The 17237-nt window shown below is 45.1% G+C and overlaps 3 protein-coding genes across 15 annotated transcripts in view; 1 reads left to right on the top strand and 2 right to left on the bottom strand.

Annotated features, from left to right (window-relative positions):
- Positions 1–17237, top strand: part of LOC122870221 (Fc receptor-like protein 5) — a 337942-nt gene that overhangs the window by 207413 nt on the left and 113292 nt on the right. The gene's annotated exons all lie outside the window — the stretch shown is intronic.
- LOC122870097 overlaps positions 1–17237 on the bottom strand; it is a 387819-nt gene that overhangs the window by 22104 nt on the left and 348478 nt on the right. The window lies entirely within an intron of this gene.
- The window catches only part of LOC122870235 (low affinity immunoglobulin gamma Fc region receptor II-like), a 29764-nt gene continuing 25443 nt past the window's right edge, over positions 12917–17237 (bottom strand). The window contains exons 5-6 of the mRNA XM_044184292.1: positions 13503–13701; positions 12917–13033 (exon numbers count right to left, since the gene is read on the bottom strand). Of these exons, the coding sequence (XP_044040227.1) occupies positions 13505–13701 (197 nt within the window). The 3' untranslated portion in view covers positions 12917–13033; positions 13503–13504. The remainder of the gene's footprint in view (positions 13034–13502; positions 13702–17237) is intronic.

A 17237-nucleotide genomic window follows, 5' to 3' on the forward strand; every position in this document is an offset into this window, starting at 1 on the left:
GTGCATGTAATTGTTTTTAACTGTGTTCTGTTGCTGTCTGTCTGTTCTCTCGTTACTTATTTTTTGTGTGTATTTATATATACCTCTCCAGTTATTTATTATTCATTATTCACAGCAGTGGTGTTAAGAAGATAAAAAAAAGTCTAAATGCTGTTTCAAATCATCTCCAGAATAAAAGGACGGTTGGTAAACATTGAATCCTTTATTTACATGTATTTGTTTATTTCCTTGTTTGTTTATTGACCTAAAATGTCAAGAAGTGTTAAATGCCTACTCACTCATTACGAAAAAATATATTTTATATGGCTATTAAAAAATATAATATAAGGAATATAAGGCTCCTGTTAAACGTGAGACAACATGAAAACTTCTGATTTTATAAAAAGACAGAAGAGTTTATTGATCAGTGTGAGAAAAACAAGCAATAAAGGAAAGTCTAGAGAGAGTAAGATGTAACTAACATTACAGAGAAATGTGATGAGCAAACAGGAAGAGAAGATTCATAAGTTCAGAAAATGTTCTCACTTTACTCTGATACAACCTTTAAGAGCAGGAAGTGACAACAGCTGAAGAAGATTTGTATGTTAAAGGCTTAACATCAGAGTTTATTGGAGCGAGCTGCAGTGTCAAACACTGTAAAAGTTATCTAAGAAGAGTTTCAGTCATCCAGGTCACAGGATTTACAGATGCACTAACTCAGAGGAGCTGGCTTCTCTGTGTATCTGCTCTTATGTGCAGTGTGTTTGTTCTGTGTTGCCTTCAAGTTCCCATTAAAAGGAAGGTCTGGTGTTTTTCTTGGATTATTCTCATCACTGTCGTTTCTCTTCAGTTCTGACCTCACTGCTGAGCTGCACAACAAACCAAGGTGAGTAAACTTCTTCTGTCAGCGTCTGAAACTCACTGATTGTGTCTCAGAAACCCTGATAGAGAAGTCGGTGTTGAGGACACAGGTGGAAGTCAAACAGGGAGGATTTAAGAGTTCAGGCTGATGATGCCACAAAGACACAAACTCAGAGAAGCTTTTTCATCTGAGAGCTTGAGTCTTTCTGCCCTCATCCAGTGACTGCAGGCGCTCTGAGTTTCTCTGCTCTTTACGACGTTATCAAAGTCAAAATGTCACATCAGAGTTTGCGTTATGTTCACAACATTTATATGAGGATTTCTTTCCCTGTCAGACAGATCTCTGGGCACAGACTGTGACGTGCTGCATTTTGAGTTGAATTACATGTTTGGACATGAAGCATCACTTTCATCCAGTCTCATTGATCCAGTTATCAACCAATCAGTCTTTGGTCTGCAAGTAAATGACAACTGTTTTTGTCTGTTTTTGTCCTCACATGTATAGAATTATACATTAGATGTTACATTGATCACATTATGTAGGACACAAACACACATTTAAAAATAATATTTACACAATCAGCAGTTTGCTCAGCCAAATGTGTCAGTCAGAGCTGAAGTGTGTCGAGCTGCAAATCCTCTAACGTCCACCAGATGCTGCTGTGATAAAACTAACAGTATTGAAGTGAATGGAAAACCCCAACTCCTCTCTACAAACACAACTCAATACAGTGCAGCGCTCAGCAGACCACTGAGCTTCTTCTCGTGTCAGTCTGACTGATTTTCAGAGTAAGTGTTCCATTGAGGAGATACTGAGACCTAAGAGGCATTTCATCCTATCAGACTCAGCCATGGTGATCGCTGCTCGCTTTCCACACCTCAGCTCCACCTGTGCTCCTCACACTTGGTCCAGATTAGGATTCTGTTGCTGTATAAATACACACCACTCTGCATACCGTGGAAAGCCAAGTGGACCATAAACATCTCAGAAATGTAGTGTACCATCCAACGGACACGTTACAAAAACGCCTGCAGAAGCTAAAATGAACCCATGGTGAGGTTACAATTGTAGCCTCACCAAGGTGCAAAGGAAGAACTGCCCAATGTGGGACTCTAACCCCAGTCTCCAGCACCAAAGGTCAGTTCTCTAACACTGAGCTATCCGTTTTAGGTAACTGTAAGGGGAGATATCATATAACAGAGGAGAGAGTGAAACCTGTGATCAAAGATCAAGGCACGTTTGAACCATGTGGGCAGAAACCAGAAACACAACAAAAAGCAGCTTGATTTCTTGTTCCGTTCTTACTGACAAAACAAATTTACCACTCAATGTTTTGTTGTCATTGGTGGGTGGGCCTTCAGTGCCCCCTTGGCTAGTGTGCTCTATCAATTATGTTTGCTTTTTAGCCTCCTTTTCAAAATAAAGGTTGTACCTTCTTGTCTTTAGACGGAAATGTCAACACACACACACACACAGACAGGCGAGGCTACATTAAATGAAATGATCTGATCCGTAACTGAAATGAAATGAATCCGTAACATTTTTTGAAAATGAAAGCATCAGCTTTCATTTTAAGTTTTCATCGGGATGTACTTTGGACAGTAAAGTCTGTTCCCAATAATTAAAAAGATCAATGGCAATGTAACCTCCATCAGCCTCCATCACATGGAGCCACTGGATAACTGGCAAAACACACTCAATGTAATTCTGCAGACGCGCCAGAGATTCATCCTACCTGTGTGGTAGTTTAAGGTTTTTCATTTCCTGGGTTTTTTTTGTAGTGTGTTCCTTCCCTTGTGTTTCTTGTGGTTTTACTTCCTGTCTTTGTTTTCCCTCCAGTTTTGATTGTTGGCCCTTCCTTGATTGTTTGCACCTGTGTCTCGTTGTTTCTCCTCCCCTAGGGTATTTAGTCTGTGTCTCCGTCTTTGTTCAATGTTGGGTCATTGTTGTAACTGCATGGAGTGATTCCTGTCTCGAGTTTTGTTCCTGTCTCGAGTTTTGTTCCTGTCTCGAGTTTTGTTCCTGTCTCGAGTTTTGTTCCTGTCTCGAGTTTTGTTCCTGACCTTTGTGTGTGTCGCTGTTTGGTGCTTTTGTTGTACCTGGTTCCAGTGCCAAGTTCTCTGGCATTTTTTCAGTGAGTTCTGTTTTGGATTCTATGTCTCCCGTGGGCCTTGGTTGGATTTTTGTAATTTGCCTGCTCCCTAGTGAACTGTTTTGCCACCTTGGACTCACTTCCCTGCTTCCACCACTGCCAGCCGGTAACCCATCTGCCTTTTGCCTGTTTGTTTACCTGTCTGCCTACCGATCTGCTTGTACCTGCCTGTAAACCACATCACCCTTAATAAACAATGTAGCCATCTGGCTACTTCACCCTGATACCGCTTCCTGGTCATCTGCTGGGTCGACATGCCACTACACAGCACATAATACGACAGAATGACCCAACCATAAGAATGGACCCAGCAGAGACCATGTCTGACGAGTCTAAAGATCTGGTTTTTGACCTTTTGAGTTTGCTGGAGTGTTGGGAGACAGTCAGCAGCGAACAGTCCAGGTTGACAGTCAAAGCTGCCGCGCTTTTTGCTGTGTCCCGCAAGCCCTGGCTGCTGGACTCCCTTCCTGAGTGGGCCAAGGACTTTGTGTCTGCTCCCGGTTCCCAGCCAGACTCCCGACCCGCCAGTGACCAGCCAGACTCCCGACCCGCCAGTGACCAGCCAGACTCCCGACCCGCCAGTAACTAGCCAGACTCCCCCAGTCATCAGCCTGCACCCTGGCCTGCTGGTCTCCAGTCAGCATCTCAGCCTGCTAACCAGGTGGTACCTCAGGCTGTTGCTGTCTTGGCACCTTCTGGGAAAACCCCCAGGAGGAAGCGTGGCTCCCACAGTTGCTCACCTGCTCTGCTGCCCAGCTGCTCTCCTGCTCCGCTGACCTGCTGCTTGACTGTGCCGCTGCCGCCTCCAGTCCCCGCTGGATCGCAGCAGCCCCCCTGTCCCTGGGCGCCCTGCTGGATCGCAGCAGCCCCCCTGTCCCTGGGCGCCCTGCTGGATCGCAGCAGCCCCCCAGTCCCTGGGCGCCCTGCTGGATCGCAGCAGCCCCCCAGTCCCTGGGCGCCCTGCTGGATCGCAGCAGCCCCCCAGTCCCTGGACTCCCTGCTGGATCGCAGCAGCCCCCAGTCCCTGGACTACCTGCTAGATCGCAGCAGCTCTCAGTTCCTGGGCACCCTGCTGGATTGCAGCGGCCTCCTGGACTCCTGGCTGGATCGCAGTCGCCTCCTTTCCCAGCAGGATCATTGCAGCACCACTGAATGGATTGCAGCCGTATCCTTCTCTGCCGGAGTGCTAGGCTCCGGGTTCCCAGACATCACTGGTTCTGCCAGCTCCTCTACCAGTCTCCCTGTCCTGTTGTGCCGTCGCCGGCTCCCTGATCTGCTGTCCTGTTGCTGGGCCCTGATCTGGTTCTCTGGCCTCCAGAAGGGTCCCGCCTTCGCCGCCGGCCTCCAGAAGGGTCCCGCCTTCGCCGCCGGCCTCCAGAAGGGTCCCGCCTTCGCCGCCGGCCTCCAGAAGGGTCCCGCCTTCGCCGTCGGCCTCCAGAAGGGTCCCGCCTTCGCCGCCGGCCTCCAGAAGGTCTCAGTCTTTGCTGCCGGTCTCCAGAGGGTCTCAGTCTTTGCTGCCGGTCTCCAGAGGGTCTCAGTCTTTGCTGCCGGTCTCCAGAGGGTCTCAGTCTTTGGCGGCGGCCTCCTGTGACTCTCCGTCTTTGGCGGCGGCCTCCTGTGACTCTCCGTCTTTGGCGGCGGCCTCCTGTGACTCTCCGTCTTTGGCGGCGGCCTCCTGTGACTCTCCGTCTTTGCCGGCGGCCTCCTGTGACTCTCCGTCTTTGCCGGCGGCCTCCTGTGACTCTCCGTCTTTGCCGGCGGCCTCCTGTGACTCTCCGTCTTTGCCGCCGGTCTCCTGTGACTCTCCGTCTTCGCCCCCGGCCTCCTGTGACCTTCCTCCTGTGCCACCGGCATTCCGCCAAGCCTCCAGATGGTGTCAATCTTCGTCACAGACCTAAGGATATAAGCTTTTGTCAGAAGGTACATAAACCCACTCACTGTTTTAACCACACCCTCAACCTTGTTCTGGTATATGGCATTGAAATTGAACATTTAATCTCTCTATATACACTTATCTTGTGGCCACACATTATTTAAAGCATGGGAAAGAAATTGAAGGTTTATCAGAGCCAAAATACTGGCCACTGTTTGTAACACTCAGAGACAGAAATTTAGTTCAGTGCTGCAACTATTTTATCTTCCGATTTGTGCGGCTTAATGTAACTTTCCCTTCACCTGCCTGGAACACAGCTACATTATCAAGTGCTACTTATTACTTATTACATTGCATTATTATACCGTATCATCATCATCATCAACCGGTAAACCCACATGGTACTTCACACTTGTTTTATTTTATATTTATACCCACTTGGTACTTAAGTTATTTTCTGACCTGTGTTTATAGTTTTTATAGTGTATTGTATTATATTTTTTTTGCTAGTACTTTCTCCTGTGTGCACAGACGTAAAGGCGAGCTGCTGTAACAAAGAGTTTCCCTTCGGGGATCAATAAAGTATTTCTGATTCTGAAACCTGTGAGCAACAATATGATCTCATAAGTAAACACTGTGATCGTTTGAACCATCAGTCAGCATGGACTGAAACAATGCAGACGATCACTGGTTCCAGTTTTTCCACTTAGATGAATCCCATATGACTACTGAGCCTTTGTTAGCGTCACCGCTAATACAACCAACAGTGTGTGTGACTCTGGGAGCTTCAGGGGCAGGAGGCGCCTCCTTGTGGTGCAGAGCAGCTCAGTCCAGCTGTGATTTCACTGACAAGATGAAGCAGAAGGCTTCTGAAGATGAAGCTGTCATCCAATCAGGAAATAGAGAAAAAGGGAAAAGCAACACATTATTCGGATTAGACTGGAGAAAATTTGGACCCTGACAGATTTGGGTTGTGGGTCTCAGTAAGTAGGAGCCCAAATGACCCCAATGACCTCTACTGCAGTAACATACTGATCGGTACATTATCAGTAGTATAAAAGTGTTATCTGTTTTTGCCTTGCAGGACAATACAGGCTGAACTTGATGACGCAGAGTCGTGTGGCCAGGTGCGCTGAAGACGTTTCCTCCAGACAGCATCAAATTTCCAAAACCCACTTTAAAGTTTGTTGCTTGCTGACTTTCAGAAGAGAGAGAGAGAAGACTGAACTACTGGCTGGATTGTCATGAGAGTTTGTACAGACATTCATGTTCCCCAGAAGATGAATCCTAATATTAAGACTTTAGTAATTAAGTGTCATCATTATGAAGCCTACAAGCGTCACTGCATGGCGACTGCAGCAGTGTCCCTGTAAAATAAGGACATACTACTAAACACAAGAGTGTTTATCTAAATTAGTGAAACTTTTTTTAAATCTTGAATTTATGACATGAAGTAAACGTTTCACTTACTGAGTCCAAAATATGAGATACTGAGTTATTTTCATCTAAAAAAGGATCCTTTTGTGTCACGAGTTTGACTTTTTAATGTCCTAAATTGACTTAGTATCTTCTAAGTTTGACTTACTATTTTTATTATTCTTGACTTTATCCTTTTGTCTTTTTCTGCTTTTGATGAACTCAGTAATAACGGAGCCTAAACAGTAAGTATGAATAGCAGCAAGTACTTTAACTTTACAGTCTCCTGCAGGAACCACATCAGCTTCTGCACATTACAGTAAGGGAGGAAATGTCAGCGCCGACAAGGTCAAAGGTCATGTGAGCTACCAGACACATTGGAAAGCTCAATAAGAAAGAAAAGCTGCTCCTTCAGTCACTAAACGTCAGTGGTTTACTGTCAGAGCACAGCAACATCCAGAGAGAGGAAAACAAGGAAGGGAAGAGCAGAAGATGGTGGAACAGCAGCACTCTGTTCTCTTCATTATTTCTCTTTCTGCTCTGTCTGCTTCATGACCAGCAGGTGGCGCTCAAACACACTCTGACTCTTCAACACCACCTGTGGAACATCCACCTTCACGTCTGCTTCTCTCTCTCTCTCTCTCTCTCTCTCTCTCTATAGATAGATAGATAGTGGCTGGATAGCTCAATTAGTAAGTCACAGGACTTTCACACGGGGGGACCGGACCCCCTTCGGGACGCATTGAGCAATGACCCATCATCCAGTGTGGGTCCTTAGGCAAGACCCTTCATGCTACTGCCTACCTCATGATGATGATGAGTGACAATGAAATATATGACATGCCGGCTCAGACGTCGCCCGGCCAAACAAGGTCTGCGTCAGGTGTTGGGGAACCAGGGCATTGAGACGACAAATGGGCTACTGGAACAAGACGGAGATGGGCGAGATGCGATAATAAGGCTCTGTTGGAATGCTACTACTCCAGTAACCCTAGTCAGAGGGGTTACATGCACAGGATGTGGGATGAATGGTTATTTCAAAACCCACAATCGAGGCTTACGGCAAAGCAACTAGTAGCTCAGTGTTCCAACATCCACAAGCGGCAACTGCTATCACAACTTGAGATTGACGAGATACAACACAAATGCTACGGCAAGGGGGAGCCAGGACTACAGGTCAGAGGGGAGCAACCAGCAGCTCCCCAACCAGAGATTGGGTACGAAGCACCAAGAGAAATCACGCTGAACGAGGCAGCGACTGACCTGAAAGATAAGATCATGGCGAGGATGAATACAAGGCAACCCCGACGCCAACGGCTAAGTGAAGTACCATCAGAAAGTCTCCTAGAAGATGTGAATGCAGCATTGAGAGCGATCCCTACCACAATCATCACTGACACCAATGAGCTGATATACGCCTCAGCAGCAGTGATCCTAGAGATGCTTTGCTACAAGAGCAACCATGGGAGCCATGAGAGACAGTACACACCATGGAAACGAAGGTTGGAGGCAAAAATCAAGGAGGCCTGGAGAGAAGTGAGCCAACTGACAGAGGCTGAGAGAGGTGCAATGAGAAAACAAATGCTCCAAGCCTTGGCCAGCCGCCTAAAGAGATACACGAGAGATAATGAAGCCAGAAGAATAAACCGGCTGTTCGCAACTCAACCTGCGAAAGTGTACGCTCAATGGCAGGGTAATAACAGCAGAGCAGACCCACCAAGGCTGGAAACGGAGCAGTACTGGAAAAGTATATGGGAGAGGGAGACATCACACAACAGCGATGCACAGTGGCTCACAGCAACCTCCCTGAACAGAATCCAGTCACCATCACAGCGGCAGACATCCAAGAAAGAGTCTCAGGTATGAAGAACTGGACAGCACCGGGCCCTGACAGGATCCACGCCTACTGGCTAAAGAAGCTACCTCATGATGATGAGTAGCCGCACAAATGAACCAGCTGCTAAGAGATGGGATGCACCCTAAATAGCTTACCGAAGGGCGCACAATCCCGATCCTATAGGATCCCGCAAAAGGTACAGTCCCATCCAACTATCGGCCAATAACCTGTCTCTCCACAACATGGAAGCTCATGTCAGGTATCATCGCGGCTAAGATAAGTGGACACATGGATCAATACATGAGCAAAGCACAGAAGGGCATTGGCAGGGGAACCAGAGGAGCCAAACACCAACTCCTGGTTGACAGAACAGTCACCCAAGACTGCAGAGCCCGACACACCAACCTGTGCACTGCCTGGATTGATTACAAGAAAGCATATGACTCAATGCCGCTCACATGGATGCTTAGAGATGTACAACATCAACAGGACTCTAAGAGACTTCATTGCAAACTCGATGAGGCTGTGGAAAACCACCCTTGAGGCCAATGGCAAGCCACTTGCACAAGTATCCATCAAATGTGGCATATACCAAGGAGATGCTCTGTCCCCACTGCTGTTCTGCATAGGTCTGAACCCCCTCAGCCAAATAATCAACAAGACTGGCTATGGACACCGACTCAGGAATGGGGCCACCATCAGTCACCTCCTCTACATGGATGACATCAAGCTATACGCTAAGAGCGAGCGGGACATCGACTCACTGATCCACACCACCAGGATCTACAGCTCTGACATTGGGATGTCATTCGGGCTTGAGAAGTGCAGTCGAATGGTGACAAAGAGAGGGAAGGTAGTCCACACAGAAGGGGTCTCACTCCCAGAAGGAACAATAGCAGACATTGAGGAGGGTTACAAGTACCTTGGAATACCACAGGCAAATGGCAACCTCGAAGAGGCAACAAGGAAGACGGCAACGGCCAAATACCTCCAACGAGTAAGGCAAGTCCTAAGAAGTCAGCTCAATGGCAAGAACAAGGCCCAGGCAATAAACAGCTACGCCCTGCCAGTGATCAGATACCCTGTGGGAATAATAAGGTGGCCAAAGGAAGAGATACAGACCACAGACGTTAAGACGCGAAAGCTCCTCACCATGCATGGAGGGTTCCATCCCAAATCCAGCACCCTGAGACTGTACGCTAGCCGTAAGGAAGGCGGCCGTGGACTAGTGAGTGTGAGAGCCACTATCCAGGATGAAACATCCAAGATCCACAAGTACATCCAAGATAAGGCCCCAACAGATGACGTGCTCAGGGAATGTCTCAGGCAATGGGGAACAGAGGAAGACGTGCTGGAGGAGGGACCATCATGGGAGGACAAACCCCTACATGGGATGTACCACCGGAACATAACTGAAGTGGCTGATATCAAGAAGTCCTACCAATGGCTAGAGTGGGCTGGATTGAAGGACAGCACAGAGGCACTCATCATGGCTGCACAGGAGCAGGCCCTGAGCACCAGAGCAATAGAGGCCCAGATCTACCACACCAGACAAGACCCGAGGTGTAGGCTGTGCAAAGAGGCCCCTGAGACAATCCAGCACATAACTGCAGGGTGTAAGATGCTGGCAGGAAAAGCATACATGGAGCGCCATAACCAAGTAGCTGGCATAGTGTACAGGAACATCTGCACTGAGTATGGACTGGAAACCCTGAGGTCAAAGTGGGAAACACCTCCCAAGGTGGTAGAGAATGACCGAGCCAAGATCCTGTGTGACTTCCAGATCCAGACTGAAAGAATGGTAATGGCGAACCAGCCTGACATCGTGGTGGTGGACAAACAGCAGAGGAAAGCCGTTGTGGTTGACGTGGCGATACCAAGCGATGGCAACATCAGGAAAAAGGAACATGAGAAACTAGAGAAGTACCAAGGGCTCAGAAGAGCTGGAGAAGGCCTGGAAGGTGAAGGCGACAGTGGTGCCCGTGGTCATCGGAGCACTCGGGGCAGTGACCCCCAAACTGGAGGAGTGGCTACAGCAGATCCCTGGAAGAACACCAGAAATCTCGGTCCAGAAGAGTGCAGTACTGGGAACAGCAGAGATACTGCGCAGAACCCTCAACCAACGGCAGAAAACTGATTCCAGCTCTGTTCTCAGCTCTCAGTTTCTTATCTCTACAGTTTTTACATATTTTCCTTTTAAGTTGTTGCAGATTGATTGATTGATTGATTATGAGTGTCTGTAAGGTCAGTTAATGATTCAGAGTGTTACTTGTAGGCCTGTGTCGACATAAAGACACCATGAGGACAGTGGAGATGCAGAACAGACAGAACACCACCAGGTGGCAGACCGGTCTGAACACAAGCTGGAGGGGGGCTGAGGCAGGGGGGCTGAGGCAGGGGGCGGGGCTGCATAGGCAATGGGGCGGGGCTGCATAGGCAAGGGGGCGGGGCTGAGGCAGAGAAATATGGACAGCACAGGGTAGGAAGAGAAGAAGAAAAGGTGGAGGTGAGAGGAAGCCCATTAAAAGGAGAAAAGCTCTGCAGGAAAGTGACTTTTAAATATCTTTTCACACAGAACGAGGACTGTGGATTTTGTCCTGCGTCACTTCCATCAGAAGCACATTAGGAAGAGGTCTCTTAATGTCCAGTATGAACAGGAGGATTACAGCCAGAAAAACCTGTTTGAGTATTCATATGGGAACCTGACTGTTGATACTTCAAATGTCGCTGTGTTTCTGAGTGTCACATGAAAACCAGGACCTGGTGATTTATATGATGTGTGATGTTCAAGCTGGGAAGAAACTTTACAGACTGAATCTTCTCAATAGTTCACCGACTAAAGAATCACAAACAGACACTCTGTACTGAAGCTGAATGACGTTCCTGCAGTTGCGGTTCTGTTTGTTTGTTCTTTGTTATCTGCACTGAAGAGAGGTGAGTATCGGTTGGCCACAGCCAAACCAGAACAAGTCACATTTTCCATCCGACAGCTTTGTGAAACCCACAGAACCACATGAGTAAAACAAGAATGAGACCAAAGTTTATTGATCCTGCAGAGAAACACGTTCACTGCTGCAGCAACAAGAGTCCAAAAACATGAATAATATCAGCAACAGTAAAGTTAGTTCATATATAAACCACAAAACAACTGGAAGTTATCATTAGATTCTGATGAATAGAAATATAAGAATAAAAGTGCAACCAAACAGGTAATGTGTCGGTGTTGTGCACCGTACTGAAACACTTTTAGAGGGGAAAAACTGAGTGACTTAAAAAATAAGTAACTATTTATTTAAATCTTTAGTTTTAGTTTTTTTATTTCATTGATATTTCACTAAAAACATAAAATATGCTCTACATTTGACCTTTTAGTCTATGAAGCACGTGTACTATAAAGAAGAATATTAATAATACTGCTGTGGAAATAGTTTTATTATAGACTTTATAAATGTCAGCAGGTTTTCTTCTTAACACCACTGCTGTGAAAGACCAAATATAACTGCAGTATTCATCTGAAACAGGAACCTGGACGATCACAAAGCTGCTCACTTCTGTTAAAACAAGTTCGCACATTTCAGCACAAACAGACAAACACATCCCCATCAGCTAACGCAGACCACGCTGTAGTGAGAAACCACCAGCTTCAGACCACAGTTCACTGGAATCAACAGCAGGAAGCTGCTGCTGTTTGACATGCAGGGTGGAAAAAACTACAGAACGATCGACTTTATTAAAGGCCAGTTTGAGATGCAGAAAATCAGAATCAGAAATACTTTAGTAGTGTTTGAGTAAAACACACAACAGCACAACAGTTCCCACAATTGAGATATATTATATGTGAGCAGAATGCACAGAGATATGTAAATCTGCACATTTATAATTAATATATAGAATTTTTTGTCTTATTAACAGTCCTGCAGTGAAGCGTGTGCAGGGTTTTTATCAGAAAGAGGAAACTGGACGACCACAGAGCTGTTAGCTTCTGTTGACAGATTCACCGCAGGGCACAGAACAGTTTAACTCACATGTCCTCAACCAAAAACAGACCAGACTACAGCGTGAAACTTTACGGACTAAAGAAGATTAAACTTGACTAAATTGCTGTTTTGGAAAAATGTATCATCAAAACAAATCAAATATAAATGTAATTTGACAATGTCTATTTTCAAAAGGTACATGTTGGTGTACAATGTCTAATGTGTAAATGTCAAATCTAAAAATAAATTGAAATGTGATTTAAGAATATCCAAAATGTCCTCTTTGCTGATGAACACATTTATACTTCTGATCCTCATTGATATAATCAATTATCTAGTTCCAAACATTTTGTAATGTCCTCATATTCCACAATGTCCTCGTAATTCATAATGTCCTCTCCTTCTAAAGATGTCCTCACTTTCCAAACATGTACCCAGTGTCTCACTTTTCAAAAGTGTTCTTTTTGTATATTTTTAAATTTTCCAAAAATGTCATCACTTCCAAAAGGTTCTTGAATTTAAAAACGTCCCCACTTTATAAAAATGTCCTAATCTATTAAAAAAAAAAAAAAAAAAAAAACTAATTTTGCACTCCTAAGGCCTCACCGGCACCTTTTAAAGATGTTATTTTCTTTTAATAAGTTGTTTTATCGTTAGAGGACTTTTATATTGATTTTTACTTGTGCACCACAGACCTAACCCCCCAACCATCACAACTAAATGCCTAACCCCAACCCTTATCTGAACCATAATGTAAACTCACTTCTACCCTGAACCTTAAAACCAAGTCTTCACCTTCAAACACACACACACACACACACACAGCACAAACAAGAAAAAAAGCTACCTCTGCTTCGTCTGATTGGCTGTTGTTGGTGACGTGATATTTTGATGTCACTGTATGTGATGTCATCAGTGATGTCATTTTCTTCAGCAGCTGGAATGAACCAGAATAAAATTCTTAATGGACATTTAATTGAAGAAAACTGATTGGAATTGTAGTTGAAATGTGTAACTTGGGATTATTTGTGAATGTAAAATAAATGGTGAAATGTGAACATGCACATCAGCAAACTGAGTGTGATGCACGGACATCCAAACACACTTGTACCGGTGCTGGATCTCAACAACCCAAAACTAATGTCACTGAACGGAGCAGCGTTTGGATCGAACACAGATCTTCGTCAGACATTGTCTAAGTTGGGAGCTATCAGGACAGTTTTCAGTCTTTTGTCTGACTTTTACATGCACATCAACAGACACAGAGTGTAAATAGAAAAACTGCAGCCATAATGAACTGTAGGACTGTACGACATGGGTGTGAACATACATATGTGAACATTTTTTTAAATAAATTGTCCTGTAAAATGAAACTTAAGTGTAAAATCCAGAAGTCTGTGCCGAACCTTTATGTTTCCTCCGAACACACCGTCTCAACAGTAGAACCAGTGGAACCAGTAGAACCAGTAGAACCAGAACACAGAAAGATGGAACAGACCACATCAAAATGAGAAGAGGAGCTGATGGTGACGGGGGGGGGAGCAGAGGTGGAGGTGGAGGAGGAAGTAGAGGTGGAGGTGGGAGGACGTGTAGTGGTGGGTTTCCCTAAAGTGAACAAAAAATAATTATCAGAAGCACTTAAATGAAAACAATGGAAAACACATTCAGTCTTTTTCTGTTCAGACAGTAATGAGATTAAAATTAGAAACTGAATTAATTCATTATTATTGCTCCATTTGGTCAGTAACTTAGCTGGGAACACATCGATATGGGGCTCTGAACTGCATGAATTTACTGTTTCTCAGACCACAAAGGAGACAAGAATGAGGTTGGAAAAACTGATTACTGTACAAAAACACACAACTTATAACTTTGCTCACTGATTTTGGTGAAACTGGATCATATTTTATGGAGAAAATATTTTGATTATGGCTGATGTCCTCCGGCTGCTCTGCCTCAACTCTCTGTGATTTACGGAGTTTCCTGATGGACAGACAGCTTTACAGTAACTGCTAGTTAGCTCAGTTAGCCATGCAGCCAGTTACCCTTTTAGTTTAGCTGACTGCCGGACTGGGAGCTCGGAGCCCAGAGTGAGTGTTGGTGTTCACACCGCTTCTACAGGAGCTTTGGACCAGGGGAGGAGGAGGTTATCAGGCTCCGAGCTCCCTGTCTGGGCATCTGTCCATCAATAAACTAACTTACTAACTAAGTTTCCTTCATGACCGAAAAAGCACTTTCTTGGAGAAATACTGAATAATCTCCAAAAACTTGTAGAGTAGTTCTCGTGTAGCCAGACCTCCCCACACTTAATTTTAGAGCTATGAGCAGAGCGGTGTCCCTGTACTCGGGCACGCTCAGAGCCTCGATCTAGCTCTGTTTGTGGCCGTGCCAAACTAGCCACTAGGCGTGTATTATGCAAATGTGTTCCTTGGTGTCGTAACCAAGGTACAGAACACGAGGCAGGAATTCCAACAAGGCGTGTCAGGCAGTGATTTCTGTGGGAGAGAAGACCCCCTTTGGGCTTTGTAACTGTTCAGACATTTTATATGCACAAAAATGCTATACAACACAATAAAGGGCAGGGAAAACACGAACAAGCATAATTTGGCCTCTTTAAATCTCCACGCAGGTTGTTTGTTATATTTTCCAGGTTTGGAAGCTGATTTCAAATAATATTTGAAAATGAATCACAATATTAGGCTTGTTTAGCTGCACATGTCCACAGAACATGTATGGTTTAAAGGTAGAGGTACTGTATCGTGTCCACAGAGAGACACACAGAGGGGAATTCATGTCCACATGTCCACCTTGGAAAACAACAAGGTTAGTTTGAGAATTATATTCGACCTCCTCACCTAAGACAGAGATCCAGCTGGGTGGAGACTCTCCGTGACGGCTGCTGTGACACTTGTAGAGGCCTTCATCAGGCTTGGAAACATGGTGGATGGTCATGTGACCTGTAGGCTCAGCGCTGATGAGGGAGCCATCTTTATAGAAAGCTGCTGGGAGGTCGGAGGGAGGGGTCTCTGTTTTACAGTGCAGAGTGACATCATGTCCCTCCATCACAGGGAGGACAGGACTCTGCAGGATCACTGGTCCACCTCAACACAGAGACAAACTACAGCATTTCATCCATTTACACACAGCTTCATCAATACTAACTCCACAGTCTGAGCTTACCAGTGACAGTGATGCTGATGGTGTTACTGGTTGCTCCCTCTCTGGACTCACACCAGTAAACTCCACTGTCCGATGGGAGGACGTGGCTGATGGTACAGGAAGAACCAGCAGGTTTTCCCCAGTGATCTCCACACTGAGACATCCGTCCTTCAGTTGTGTTCCTCTTCAGCGTCCATCCAGCAGAGCTGTTGCCCTCCTCACAGCTCAGAGAGACAGACTCTCGTTTAAACAGCTGAGAGCTGCTGGGACTCACAGTCAGACCAGCTGAGGGAATTAGTTGCATGTTTGGTTAAATGACCAGAGGGCGTCACAGTAAAAGCTTGACATCCCTCACTGTGTTTAACAAACCTTCTGTGTTTGTTGAGCAAAGCTTTCTGAACTGAAGTCCTGCTGAAGAGCTTTAGCTCCAGAAACTTCTGTGCCATTACAGACTTTATTATTATTATTCATTTCCAACCAGCCCAGTAGCCAGAGAGGCTAATTTATTAAAAGCGTTCATTAATCTTTAAGAACAATCATGAAAATAATGGAAATACCATTTATTGATCATCTATATCAGTTCAATTGTTGGACAGAATTCAGTGAGGAATTCATGCTGCACCTGCTGCATTATAAAGAAGCAATATTTTTATGTGATTGTCTTGTTAAACCAATGTTTGGCTGCCATGTATGTTTCATTTAAGTTGGCTCTAAATGGTTCCTTGTGTGTTTTTATTACAGCAGTGTAAAAGTTATACTTTAAATCTGAGTCACATGATAAATCTGAATCTGAACCAGGGTTTGGAGCTGTTTCACCAGAAATGCATCACGGCTTTCTGTGCACTGGTTTCCATCCCTGTTTTTAGAAGCCGTGTTTGTTCCGGTCTTTTCACTCCACTGTTTGTTTCTGGTAGTTTCACTGAAGTCTGTTTGTGTGCTGGTTGTTATGTTGATGGCAGAAATCTTGTTCCTTTAAGTTTCTGTACGTTAAAACGTTCTCAGAATCAGTTTGAGTTGAAATATTTGAAATATTGATGCTTGTCAGACTCTTTGAAGAACACACATCTTGTATCAGCGTTTGACGAGAGGAGACGCTCACTCACCTCCTTCGGTCCTGCAGCACAGCAGTGAGATCAGCACTGAAGAGAAACGAGACTCAGGTTGGTTTGAGATTTAACGTCCAAGCAGACCAGACAGAGGACGGAGACTGAAGGAATACTGCAGTGTCTACCAGCCTTACATGAACGCACTGCGTGTTGGTGGATGTTTAACGTCTCAGCAGTTTTCTCTACAAGAACACATTTCCTGCAGAACTTCAGTCTCTCTAAGATTGATTGAAGAATGTCTGCTGTGGTGATGTTTTATTTGGCTGTTGATTCTATAAAAAGTGGCAGGTTATTTCTTCTCCGTGGCGTCCGTAGACTTTTATTTATTGTCTTTTCTGGTTAATTCTAGTGAGGCTACACTGAAGGCAGTTGAGTATTTATAATTGATATTTGCTGCGTCTTAATCTCTTTAGGCTCCTGTTTATTGCTCGTTTTCCCTGCAGTGATCAATAAAGTCTTATGTGCTAACAATATCAATGAACATTGTTGGCAGATTGTACTTACAGAGCAGAAAAGACGTCTGTCCCATTGCAGCCCTTGGTGAGCACTTGTTCACTCAGTCCAGTCGAGCTCTCTTCCTAAGGAGGCTAAAAAGCAAACATAATTGATAGAGCACACTAGCCAAGGGGGCACTGAAGGCCCACCCACCAATGACAACAAAACATTGAGTGGTAAATTTGTTTTGTCAGTAAGAACGGAACAAGAAATCAAGCTGCTTTTTGTTGTGTTTCTGGTTTCTGCCCACATGGTTCAAACGTGCCTTGATCTTTGATCACAGGTTTCACTCTCTCCTCTGTTATATGATATCTCCCCTTACAGTTACCTAAAACGGATAGCTCAGTGTTAGAGAACTGACCTTTGGTGCTGGAGACTGGG

The sequence above is a fragment of the Siniperca chuatsi genome, linkage group LG22 (genome assembly GCF_020085105.1).
Source record: "Siniperca chuatsi isolate FFG_IHB_CAS linkage group LG22, ASM2008510v1, whole genome shotgun sequence".
In the NCBI taxonomy this organism is placed as follows: Eukaryota; Metazoa; Chordata; class Actinopteri; order Centrarchiformes; family Sinipercidae; genus Siniperca; species Siniperca chuatsi.